A 14,047-nucleotide genomic window follows, 5' to 3' on the forward strand; every position below is an offset into this window, starting at 1 on the left:
TATAGGCAGTTACAATCCTGGCTCAACAAACAAGAATTGACAATAAATGATAATGTAAAGGGGCCACAGCTGACGATGGTAGAGAAAATATGCTCACGTCTCTCAACCCCCAAAAAACTGATATCTGAGCTATATCAAACAATGCATCCCCCAAGAGACCTCGCAAAACTCTCCTTTATTGTAGCATGGGAGAAGGAATTTGAGTACACCCTAAGTGCGGAACAATGGGGGGAGATCCTCCTAGCACATCCCTCGCTCTCTAAATGCACATCCTATATGGAACTGTCTCGAAAAATCTTATATCGATGGTATCTGGTGCCTGCACGCCTAAAAACATCATACCCGCAAGCCTCAGACATCTGCTGGAGGTGCCAACAACACAAAGGCACAATGCTCCACATCTGGTGGAAATGCCCCTCACTAACAACATATTGGGACGATATAGCCAATATTATTCACGACAGCACAAAAATACTGTTACCTCGCACACCAGAGCTATACCTCCTTCAGCTCTTTCCAAGTGGTATCTTACGCAAGCACAAATACTTAATATATCACATACTTCTGGCTGCACTCACAGTCATTAGCAGAAACTGGAGATCTACCACACAACCCCAAATATATGAATGTATCCAAACAATAAACATGACTAAACGTTACGAACTCGCAACAAGAGGTTTAGAAAACACAAAACAACAAACTTGGTCACAGGCATGGGAAGCCTGGCAAATGTATATAGACAATAAAAGCCACCCCAAATGAGAGACAGTGATAACAATCTACGGATCGACAGCTGTGCCCCTCCAATTATGATCCTGTAAACAGAAATGCACATTTGAACGGTTATGAGCTTTGACTTAAACCTGGTTGTGATAAAACTTTCTCCATATATATGAGAAGGGCTAAAGTTCCTGCAAAAGAAATACCAGCAGCCAATCACCTGGGACACCTAACTCCCCCTCCCTTCCCACCTCCTTCCCCCTCTCTTCTTCTCAACTTCCCCAACCACCCCAAGGTTACCCCCTGTTAATTTTCTTAGTGGTACGCCAGACATTAACTTCTTGAGCTTTATAAGAAGAAAGTACCCAACTGTCTGGGCACCCTAAAGGGTTACAACGAGGGCTCCTTGAAACCATGAGATACCCAAACAAGCGGATACACAAGCTGCACTTACCAACCAACTGTTCAAGTGTTGCACTTGTATACCTTTGTGAAGTGATGTTAATTGAGTTGAATGTGAATTGTAAAATGCCGATCAACACCCCACATCCCTCTTTTTCTTCTGTACCCCAAAAAAAACTCAATAAAAAATTGTCAATGATATTTTCATTCTACTATTATGTGTTCAGTTTGTTTGTATTCTGTCATATGGATTTTGTCCTTTTTGAATTCTATCATTTTGCATGCTGTCACCGATTTAAGTAAAAAAATGTAATATAATGTAGAGATATCATATTTGATCACTCACTGTACACTTAATTACACCTACCAGGTGCCTCATTTCTACAGAAAGGCTTCCATTTGCAGACTCCTCAATACTCATAACTTTGACAGGTGTTCCATTAAGGATAAATTTACGGTTACTGAAAAATAAGACGATGGATAACATTTGTTAGTTATGTACTTTGCTGTTAAGGATATCTACTTATTTTAATTCATATTTATTCATTACCTTAAATTCTGTGATGGATCCCTATAAAATAAATAAAGAGATAAATAAATAATCATGACAGACACATGTTAAGGAAGAACTGTTGTATTAATGATGGGTAATACAAGCAAAGATTTAAAACTAATATGCTGCAGTCTGAGTACCATTTTGCTAGCAAGTACTGTGTTGATATGCCGAAAGATATCATAAGAAGTGATATGATCTCAATAATGTAGATAATATATACTCTATAAAAAAGTAAGCAACTAGATGAAGGTTTCGTTATGTTGGTGCTTCAAAATATATGCTAAAAATCTATAGAACTCAAAACTATGTTTATAGCAATTGTATAAGGATTCCAACATAGCAATTTACAATTATGATATTTTATACGATTTTAAAATATAGCATCTGTTTCTGATATTAAGATAATAAATTAATGCAGTCTGAATATAAACATAACAAAACTACAAATTCTGCATGTTTCCAATCAACATGGAAATACACTCAATAGTTGTGAAATGCAAATTTGCAGCCCCCATGATGCAAACGGGTGCTCAGAATATTTAGCTTATTGTTAAAAACAAAATACACATGGCAAGAGTGTAGACATTTTTAATTTCAGTTTCATTATTAATCTAATATACATTGTTCTGTGTGGAATTGACCAATTTATAGGAAAACGATACTCTTTGCAACTTTCATTTTCATTATTAGTCTAAAAGCTTTGTGTAGAAAAAAAACAAGTATCTTTATACCTTTGGGCAAAGGTGTCATGGTCGACCCTTCATAGTATGCCCTTATAAATACAATATTAAACCACAACACTGCAACAACAAAATAAAAAGAAGAATAGTTTATCAATAAAAAAAAATATATATATTGGTTTTAGTTTCTTAAAACAAGATTTTTGCTATGCTGATACTCAACAGTGACATATGAACACATACAACCAAAGTGATCCCAGAGATCACAGATGAATGTGTACAAGTAAGCCCCCTGTTCCCTGTCAGACCCAATACCACCTTCAGATATCTATGGGAAGGAATAGCGCGACTGCATGTCGTAAATATCAGCAATAGACTTGGACTACTGTTCTACTGGTCCAGCATTTTGGTGAGCCTGTTAAAAGAAAATCTAGACATGTTTGTTTTGTTCTAAATCAAATTTCATCCAAATTCACCAATTTAGGAGTGCCTTAATTTTCAAATTCTTTACAAAATGTAATGAACTAAAATCTAACAAATTCGGAACAAACTGAAACTAATTATTTCAGATCCATTCACAACGAAAGCAAATTAGGGACATATCTACTAAGCAATTTTATTGTTATTAGCAATAACCAGCATGGTTATTATCAGGGCCGGACTGGGAAAAAAATTCGGCCCGGGCATTTTTCGATCACAGCAGCCCCCTGAGAAAGGGGTGGGGCTAGAGAGGGTGTGTTTTGTCATCACTTATGACAAGCACGCCCCCTCTCAAAGTGAGCATATTGGTTTAATGCGCAGAGCCCTGCTGAAGAGCTCTAGCATGGGAAAAAGGCCCTGTATTTGTTCTGCGCAGCGTAAGCAAATGTAATAACATGCTTGCGCTGTGTTTGGTTTTAACTTGTCTCTGGTGTCTCCATAAGGGGGATACCAGAGGAAAAAAGGGCCAGAAAAGCATATGGTGCATGTGTTTGGAGCCTGCTTGTGGGATTGCGTGTGTGTTGAGTAAGCTGATTGTGGTGTGGTATTGTGTTTGTGGTGTAATATATGTGGCTACGGGCTGTAGCGAGTGTTTATAGGGGGCATAGTGTGTATAGGGGATGTAGTGAGTGTGTACATACGGGCTTTAGTGTGTGTAGGGGTTGTTGTAGAGAGTGTGTGTTTAGAGAATGTAGTATGTGTTTGCTTGCAAGGAATGTAGTGTGTGCATAGGGGATCCAGAGTCTGTATGTCAGGAATGTAGTGTGTGTATGTGGTGCAGTGTGTGTAGGGGATCTTGTGTGTAAAGGACCCAGAGTGTGTATAGGAGATTGTGTGTGTGTGTGTGTATAGAGGATTCAGGGTGTATATAGGGTAAGGGATCTAGAGTGTATCTGGAGCGTAATATGTGTAGTGGTGCTGTAGTATATAATATTGTAAAGCGCTACGAAATCTGTCGGCGCTATATAAATGGCAATAATAATAATAATAATATTATGCATGCTGCACCCTTCACACATACACACAGCACACCCAACACACTGCACCCTTCACACATACAATACCTCCAAACACATATGTGTTTGGACGTATTGTATGTGTGAAGGGCGCAGTGTGTTGGGTGTGCTGTGTGTATGTGTGAAGGGTGCAGCATGTGTGTGTAAGAGGGGTGCTGTGTGTGTGAGGGTGTTCTTATCTACTGTCACATTCTATGTTTCTAATGTATTTGTCTGTTAACTTACTGAGGGTTATTTTATATATTATACATACGTGTGTGTGTGTTGTATATGTGTGAGAGTGTGCTGTGTGTTGTGTGACTGAAGGTGCTGTGTGTGTGTGTGTCTGAGGGTGCTGTGTGTTTGTGTGTGTGTGTGTGTCTGAGGGTGCTGTGTGAGTGAAGGTGCTGTGTGTGTGTGTGTGTGTCTGAGGGTGCTGTGTGTGTCTGAGGGTGCTGTGTGTGAGTGTGTTGTGTGACTGAAGGTGATGTGTCTGTCTGAGGGTGCTGTGTGTGTGTGTGTGTCTGAGGGTGCTGTGTGTGTGTGTGTGTGTGTGTCTGAGGGTGCTGTGTGTGTGTGTGTCTGAGGGTGCTGAGTGTGTCTGCGGGTGCTGTGTGTGTGTTTGTCTGAGGGTGCTGTGTGTGTGTGTGTGTGTCTGAGGGTGCTCTGTGTGTGTGTGTGTGTGTCTGAGGGTGCTGTGAGTGAAGATGCTGTGTGTGTGTGTGTGTGTGTCTGAGGGTGCTGTGTGAGTGAAGATGCTGTGTGTGTGTGTGTGTGTGTGTCTGAGGGTGCTGTGTGTGTGTGTGTGTCTGAGGGTGCTGAGTGTGTCTGAGGGTGCTGTGTGAGTGAAGATGCTGTGTGTGTGTGTGTGTGTCTGAGGGTGCTGTGTGTCTGAGGGTGATGTTAGTATGAGTGTGATGTGTGTGAGTGCTCTTAGTGTGAGTGTTTATAGCACAGTGTTTGTATAAATGTAATATATAAATATAATTATTATTATTTTTTTTATAAAAACTAAAAACTATGTATCCCACCCCCTCCCTTCTTACCTTTAGCCTGGGAGGGGGTGGGAAGCCCGGTTTCCATGGAGGGGGTGCCGTTCTGCCTGATCCCTGGTGGTCCAATGGTGAGAGTCTCGCGAGATCTGATCGTTGCCGCGGTAACCGCGGCAACGCTCAGACCTCGCGAGAGGATCCGGCGGAGCTGCTGGCTAGAGCTCCGCCGGTCCTCTCCTCCTCCTGCCTCCCTCCCTCACTCCCCAGGAGGCCGCATCTCAGTGTCTCTGGGCCGGTGAGGGAGATCTTTGATCTCCCCACCAGCCCATGGAGGCACAGAGCAGGGCCGGCGCTCGGGTAGCGCTGGTCCTGCAGGGGCTGGTAGGGGAGATCCTGTGATCTCCCCTGCCGGCCTCGGCCCCACGGCCATCGCGGCCCACCGGGCATTTGCCCGGTATGCCCGATGGCCAGTCCGGGCCTGGTTATTATGCAACATAGGTCATGTCAAACTAAGCTAATCACATTCTACGAAGAAGTACGCAGAAGTATAGATCAGGGTGTTGCAGTGGATGTTATCTACTTCAATTTTGCCAAGAGGTTTAATGCTGTTCCTCACAATAGGTTAACTAAATTGGTCTAGATGGAAATTCTTCTTCTTGGGTAGAATATTGGCTTAAAGATAAAGTACAGAGAGTTGTCATTAATGGTAAATTTTCAAGCTGGACAAATGTTTTAAGTGGTGCCACTCAGGGCTCTATTCTGGGACCGCTTCTATTTAACATATTTATAAATGATCTTGAAATAGGCATTAAAAGTTATGTTTCAGTGTTTGTATATGGCAAAAACTCTGTAAACCAATACAACGTGAGCAGTATATTATTTAAAAAACAAAGTGTCAGCGTTATATACGATAGCCTTGCATTTAGGAAATCTATAAGAAATGTGGAAAATCAAAAACTTCTCTCTGTGAATTAGTGGTATATGTACATTTCCTGCTGCAATACAAGATTAACCCTTTCAAGACTCCCATTTAGAACTTTTTGGACTCTTAAGCAAGTTTTAACATCTTCTGTGTGTATGATCTAACTTACTGTGAGATATAGGTGTTTATATACATATACCACTAATTCACAGAGAGAAGTTTTTGATTTTCCACATTTCTTATAGATTGCCTAAATGCAAGGCTATCGTATATAATGCTGACACTTTGTTTTTTAAATTATATTTAGGTAAAGATTTTTAAGGAACTTTATTTTGTGTTTAGCTGCTTAAATATATTATTATCATAATATTTTTTTATTTTATTACGATTGCGCTCTCCTGTCCATAATAGTGAGCAGTATATTGCTTTTCTGCAGAGGGATTTAGATAGATCGGGGAACTAGGCACTTAAGTGGCAGATAAAAAATTTAATATAGAAATATGCAAAGTTGTACACTTCAGGGATGTACACCCTAAAAGGTAGTGAATTAGGAATAATAACACATGACAAGGATTTGGGGATTGTTATAGACATTAAACTAGGCAATAATGTCCAATGTCAATGGGCAGTTTCTAAGGCCAGTAAAGTATTGTCATGTATAGTAGCATTAATTCTCAGGATGAAAATATAATTTTGTCTCTTTATTGGTAAGACCCCACCTTGAATGTGCTGTGCAATGTTTGGCACCTGTTTCTAAATAAGGATATTATGGCACTAGAAAAAGTGCAGAGGGGGGCTAAACAATTAATAAAAGTAATGGAACAGTTCAGTTATGAAGAAAGGTTAACATATGTAAATCCCTTTAGTTTGGAAAAACAAAACCATTGTCTGGAAATCTATTCATAAACAGGACTATATAAAAGGACACAAAGTCACCCATTTAGACTGAAATAAATGAGATTTAGTCTAAGGCAAAGGAAGTGGTTTATACAGTAAGAACAATAAAGATACAAAATTCTCTGCCTGAATAGGTGGTTTTATCAGAGTCTATAAAGATGTGTAAATGGCAATTGAATAAATACTGACAACAACATATTATTCAAGGATATCTTTTTTTAATTAGTGGGGTAATCACTTCTTCATTCAATGAGAGGCTTGACTGTCACCCTGGGGTCAAGAAGGATTTTTTTTCCAAGTTAGTTGCAAAATTGGAAGCTTTTCAGGGGCGGAGCTTAACACCCAAGCTGACTAGACGCCATTTCCCTGAGCTTCCAATATTAGACACTAAGTCTGTCAGGATCAAGACAGGGATCCAACACGCAGTGTACTGAAAACTATAAAGACGTATACCGGACCTTAGAGTGGCCGCACTAACGTCACGCAAACAAAGAATGGTCAGGGATGAGCCGAGGTCGAGGGAATGAGAAGACAGGTAAGCGAAAACATCCTGGTTTGAGTTTTCCGGCGGGTCGTGACGTCATTGACGTCGGCAGCATTGCGCCGCGTCATAAAAGGGGGAGGGGCTATCGCGGCCGGCGTCCAAAGTGACGCAATTGCTGGAGGAGAAGGAGGCTTGAGTGACAGGTACCATGACAAAGTCCATCTAAATCACCGCTTTCAGCACATAATCGGCTTGCCTTCTCTTCCTGGTGCCACAAGTTACTGGCTGATACACTTCTTATTCCCGCAGATGGACATGAAAGTAGATCTGGGGCCTACATTGCTCCCTCAATCAGGAACGGTCGTATTCCTGTATCTGGCGATCCATCCGGAGGCTCATATCAACTCCCAGACGATCGGAGAGGACCCTCATCATGCTGCAAACAGCATGGGCTGGAGATCGCAGAGAACACAGGGATATACCAGTAATGACTCTCTGGATATCGGCACCAGGCTGCAACGCTCGCCGGCCCGCAAGATGGCAGTGTGTCCAGAACAGGCCATGGAAGCAGGCCATGGAAGAGCCCGTGGAACCTCCAGCACCAACACCCACCACAGGGTCTGTTGACCAAGATGCACTGACTCCAGCCACGAAGCTGGACATCAAGAACCTCCTGCTGGAATAAAAACAGATGTCTGCAGCCGATATGGATCTGATGAAAACAGAGGTTCAGGCGGTTTCAGCCCAAGTACAGGCCTCCAAAGAAGACATAATAGAGGTATAACAAGAAGTTAAGGCCTTAAAGGACAATTTCATACAATTACAGTCCTCCCACTCATCCATGTTAACAAGATTTGACCTGGTAGAAGACCAAAATAGGCGCACCAACCTAAAGATCAGGGGCATACCGGACGCAATTGGCCCAGACGAACTACCTCAGAAGGCTTACAGCAGCGCTAATGCCGCATGCTCAGGAGAAGAAACTGGTTTTCGACTACTTTTGTCGTATAAACAAGCCCAGACACTCACCTAAATCAGCTTGATGTGATCGTAAATGTCACTCCCTGACAAACAGCGTATATTAGCTGGGGTGAAAGGCAAGACCCCACTGAGTCATCACAACTCTTATTCTTCCAAGACCCAACGCAAAACACGCTAATGTGGAGACAGTCACTGAGACCAGTAACAAGCCGGCTCCGAGAAGCAGGGATAAACTACAGATGGACACTACCAAGGGGTTTCCTGAATGACATTGCAGGGGTTTTACTACAGAGGACTGTGTGGGTAACTTAGCCCGCAAGGCTGTTTCCCAGCATGCCTTGCTGTACAGGAGAGATAATTGTGCAAGAATGTACTGTTAATCCCATTATCTCTCCGTACAGCAAAATATACAGTTTTACATAAAAATACATAACTGATATAATATTCAGACGAATGCCACACACTGCATATAAAACGAACATAGCAACAGTTAATAAAATATTTACCCTATGTGTCCAGAAGTGGCTACGTTTGCCACAGGGACGTTAATCAATTCTGTCATAATCCACACAGGGTACATGTTTTGATCAAAATAAAACATAAACAAAACTTGGAATTTGCGCTATATGTCTGTTCAACTGTAATTCACCTCTTTCATATTAAGTGCACCCACACTTATTATATATAATTTTATTCAGGAGAATAGGGCTTTCATTTAGCATCATATATTTAGTTTTGAAACATAATTTAATATGAATAAAATATAAAAACAATGTGAGACATTAAGAAATGTTATTTTTTAGTTCTGCATGACATTTTAACTGTGAATGTCATAATACTGTTAGCTTTTACTGCAATAAAATACATGTATTTGTATTCAGCGATGTCTCAAGTGTAAAACAGTACCCCCCATGTACAGGTTTATGGTGTTTTTGGAAGTTTTAAGGTCAAATATAGCATGTTAGATGTTTCAGTTTTTTTACATTGAAATTCACCAGATTGGTTACGTTGCCTTTGAGACCGTATGGTAGCCCAGGAATGAGAATTACCTCTAGGATGGCATACCATTTGCAATAGTAGACAACCCAAGGTATTGCAAATGGGGTATGTGCAGTCTTTTTTAGTAGCCACTTAGTCACAAACACTGGCCAAAGTTAGCGTTAATATTTGTTTGTTTCTGAAAAATGCAAAAAACTAATTTGAACACCGATTTAGGCCAGTGTTTGTGACTAAGTGGCTACTTATAAAGACTGCACATACCCCATTTGCAATACATTGGGTTGTCTAATTTTGGTATGTCATCATGGGGGTAATTCTCATTCCTGGGCTACCGTACGGTCTCAAAGACAACATAACCAATCTGGCGAATTTTAATGTGAAAAAAACTGAAACACAAGCCTTATATTTGACTCTGTAACTTTTAAAAACTCCATAAAACATGTACATGAGGGGTATTGGTATATTCAGGAGTCTTCGCTGAACACAAATATTAGTGTTTCAAAACCCTATCACAACAATTATATTGTCAGTGTAAGTGACGTTTTTGTGTGCAAAATGTAAACAAATTGCATTTTTACTGATGATATCATTGTTGTAATACATTTTACGGTTTTGAAACACTAATATTTGTGTTCAGCCAAGTCTCCCAAGTAAAATAGTAAAAAAAAAAAAGTAGAAGCTTTTCAAACATGATTTTTTTTATTTATTTTTTTGCCTTCTTTTGGATGACCTGCAAAAACAGATGTGAGGAAGGCTGAACTTTATGGAGGCACGTCTCTTTTCAGCTATGTAGTTATGTAACAGCATAATTAAGAAAGAAGGCTTTTTTTTCAAATGTTGCTCTTTTGAGCTGTTTCGTAGGATATCCGAAATAGCTCTAATTTGGTATCCTTACATGGGATTGCCATGTCTACTAAACACAATTTTTTTTCGAAGAACTGATTAAATTATATTAAAGGGGGTAATAAGTTAAAACAAATACAGACACTCTTTTAGTGCTTTTTTCATTAATATTTTTATATTCTACAAATGTTTATTGAGATTTATAAAGAAGTAACACTTTGACAAACCAAAGTACAGTAGTTTTAACTACAGTGATGCTATATGCCCATATAAAAAAATAAGCAGTCAGGATACAGTACATGTGCGTGCCTCATACATATGGTGTCATTTGTGTTAGTAATGCACTCTGTCACCACCTTAATTACTATTCTCAGGTCCATAGCTGATCCGTGTATGGAATAAAGAAAAATTAATAGTATTGATAATGTTAGAGAGAGGGATAAAAAAAAAAGTAGGGGGGAAGAGAAAGCAAGTGAGAGTGCACACCAGAATTAACAGGAGAGCGAAAGGAAAGGCAAGATTACGAAGCATCGGAGCCAGAACCGGCGCTACACCAGGCGATCAAGCTACTCCCACACCCTTCCCAGTCAATGGCCCCTCACTAGGCTCACCGCCTCATATGCCACCTGTCTCCCATATTTTGGTACCCTTATGTGGGATTATCATGTTTAAGGGTACCAAGTTAAGGAGCTATCTTCTAAAAAGTGCCCCTATTTGGTATCCATTGGAATAATTGAAATAATGGCTCCTGAATTTTGTTTTGCTTCCAATTTTTTTTACTCCAAATTTCGGTTAGTTGTGACTCAATATTTTCCAAATTTCTAAAGTAACTAATTGAAACAAAGCAAACCTACCGGTAGTTTTTTGTGCATATCAGCTCTACAAAACTCTACTTACTGGTACTTCTGCAAAAGTCAATAGACGTAGATTGCTAAAATACTTTAATTAAACTATGTAGTATACCATGTCATTTATGGACAGTGCATGACAAAAAAATATATATATTTTTTAAAATTTTAAAATTTTATTTTTCAATCATTGGGGAGTTGTCTGCTCATGTGTTAAGTGTAAAGTGGATATGCATAAATATTGCAAATATTCCTTATTCAATATTTTCCCATACAGCCAAACATTGGAACATATTTATTCATCATCTAAGATGATTCATTTACTTGGGTAAAAGCCTGATACCTAAAAAAAAAAAAGGGGGGGGGGGGGGTGATGTCAGTGTCACTTATCCTAATGAGATATTTACTTTCTGTAATTTATCTGTCCATGATTAGATGTGTGATATTGGTTTTTTTTTTTACTTGTATTCACTCAGTTAGGGCTACTCACAAAAGTACTTGTAATTCAAAGTAAAAATTTAGGGCAAAATTGCTGAATTAGAAAAGTTCTAAAAGTCAATTATGATTTTAGTTTGCATATTTTGGCTTTACAGTTCAAATTCACTTTGAATTCCTGGCAATTCTCGCTTTACTGAACAATGCTGGGTGTATATGTTCATATATCACCCATGATCATTAACATACAACAACAAAAAAACCATACAAAACATACAAAAATAAATAAATAAACCAAAAGCTGTATTAGATATCACTTATTGAATAAAGGTAAGTTGTTTATTTTTGTAAGCACTCCACTATGTGCACTGGTGGTAGTGTTAAAACCACTCAGTTTATACTTGTAAAAATTTATGTGAAGTAGAGGAGAAACTCACATTGTGTGGTAGCTGCTATTTCTTATTACTATATGTATAATTTTGAAGCACACTGATTGCCAGAACACGTTGGTACTTTTGTAATGGCAGTATGGCACCAAATGGCTTTGAATATTTTTTTTATGGTCTTCATAAGGAAGAGTCTCTAGTGACTATTAGTAACACTGACATTTTCCTGAAACTGCATTGTTTTCCGTTGTCTTAAAAATGTAAAAGGCACATTTATAAAAAGAATGAAAGCAAATCACAATTCAGTAGATATATATCCATTGAGTATATGCATGTAATCTATTTTGCATGTTTTCTTTTAGGGAGTTTGAAATCTTGGCTTGCAATAGCTGCAGATCTTTTATCTGTGTCTATGCAAGCCCTGCCCTCATCCTTAGCACTTGACTATCCCCAGCAATTGCCTGCCTCTTTCGTTTAGCTCCACAGGGCTAGTCTATAAGGAAGTAACAGGACTGGTTGCCGGAGTGGCCCCCACGGAGGTGTAACAAAATTAATTTATAAAAAAGAAAATAAAAAAAAGGAAAAATATTCACACATAAAGCACTTCAGCACGCTGAAATGCTTTATTTGTTTGTAGTGTTCTTTTTAATAATGATGTTTAATGTATGTGTAATACAGAATGTTACTAAACTGTATTATAAAGCTATTATTACAAGCGAATTGAATGACATAATATTATAAAGAACGGAATCCTGTATACTTTAGATCTATTCAGTGAGATGTCGTAAGATAAGAACGGACTTGGAACAATCAGGCCAAAATAATCAGGTTGGAAACAATTTACAATAGAGTTATTTAGGCTGATATCTTGTAGACCTTTACACTTACTTGTCAATTGTTGCTTTTACACGTAGTTGGTAGTTCAGTTCTGGGAGTTTTACAAGTAGCCTTTAAATCAAGCAAACATGCATTAATCCATGTTATACAAGTGCTACACTTCTAAAATGTATAAGTCTGTGTCAACTGTGAGCACCGCCTACTAAGCCTCAACAATATTATCAAGGAGATAGCACTATTAATGTGCATGATTATTAACCCCTTCAATATCAAGAGGGGTTTGAAAAAATATTAGCATAACATTTATTTACACTGGATACATAGCTAGCACATACGAGAATGATAAAGCAGCAACTCATAGACTGCTGTTCATAAAACCATAAAACCTCAAAATATGTAAATTTACACCATTTTACATCATTCACAGTAAAAGGCATACTCTTACCTTAAGGGGAAACATTTCCAAGCCAGTTTTGCGAATGGTTAGTCACTGATTGGCTGACCGTATCAGCTGATCTCTCTCAGAAAATCAGCAGCACCCCTGCCCAGTGGCACTCTGTGGTTCCTGAAACTTACATTTTAGAAGCCGGGTGCACCCTGGGGGGAATTTTTAAACAACAGTACAACTCCCTGTGTTTAATGAATTAATGTATAAGGCTGGATTGCATCTTTAAATGACAAATGAGGGAGAATCCCTATTAAGTAGATAGGGCTTATACAGACGTATGAGTAATTGGTGCTAAGGGAAAAGCATAATGCAAAAAGATGAACCTCACAGAGAAAAACAATATTTAACGATGGATTCATAACTGGATAAAGAGATGGGATGGGTAAACATGCACAAAAGGGTAAATGGTGTCACGTTGTGTATGTATGAGTTGCAGAGTCAGATATCAAAACAGTTTGACTTTATATATGGCAAGTAACAGAGATGAACATTTCAGAAATTAGGAACAATTTAAAGGGACATTATAGGCACCCAGACCACTTCAGCTCATTGAAGTGGTTGGGTTGCAGTGCCCCTGTCCTCTTAAACCTGCAATTTAAAACAATGTTGACAGTGCAGGGTTAAGACTGTCTTTAGTGGCTGCCTACCAGACCGCCACTAGAGGAGCTTCCTGCAGTTTTACAGAGTTTAGCTCCAAGAAACAACACTGGACGTCCTCATGCTTTGCTTTCAGTGTCTTGAAAAATCCCATCTGAACGCATTGCTTTTATGTTTTCATATGGGTAAGGCCTAATGCACGTGCGATGCTCTCCATGCATTCGCATTAGGTTTCTGAATCGCCGCGATGTTGGCAGAGGAAGAGCCCAATCCTGCACCAAGTTACACCCCCACCCTGGGCCCCCCCCCCAGCAGCAAATAAAGGGTTAAGAACCTTTTTTACTTGCCTGATTTCAGTGCCGATGTCCCTCTGCGGGTGCAGATGTGGCAGAGGGACACAATAGTCCCTCTGCAGGGATACTATAGTGCTAAGAATACAGTCTTGTTTTCCTAACACTACAGTCTTCTTTTAACAACTAAAATGCCTTGCATGATACAAATGAAAAAATATTAACAATAGTTCCAGTAAGCGGTGATTGCATTTT

At 39.3% G+C, this 14,047-nt stretch overlaps 1 protein-coding gene across 1 annotated transcript in view; it reads right to left on the minus strand.

Annotated features, from left to right (window-relative positions):
- Positions 1 to 14,047, minus strand: part of STAT4 (signal transducer and activator of transcription 4) — a 247,053-nt gene that overhangs the window by 76,395 nt on the left and 156,611 nt on the right. The window contains exons 11-14 of the mRNA XM_063430167.1: positions 12,509 to 12,568; positions 11,207 to 11,209; positions 7,103 to 7,117; positions 1,490 to 1,583 (exon numbers count right to left, since the gene is read on the minus strand). Of these exons, the coding sequence (XP_063286237.1) occupies positions 1,490 to 1,583; positions 7,103 to 7,117; positions 11,207 to 11,209; positions 12,509 to 12,568 (172 nt within the window). The remainder of the gene's footprint in view (positions 1 to 1,489; positions 1,584 to 7,102; positions 7,118 to 11,206; positions 11,210 to 12,508; positions 12,569 to 14,047) is intronic.

The sequence above is a fragment of the Pelobates fuscus genome, chromosome 8 (assembly GCF_036172605.1).
Source record: "Pelobates fuscus isolate aPelFus1 chromosome 8, aPelFus1.pri, whole genome shotgun sequence".
Classification (NCBI taxonomy): Eukaryota; Metazoa; Chordata; class Amphibia; order Anura; family Pelobatidae; genus Pelobates; species Pelobates fuscus.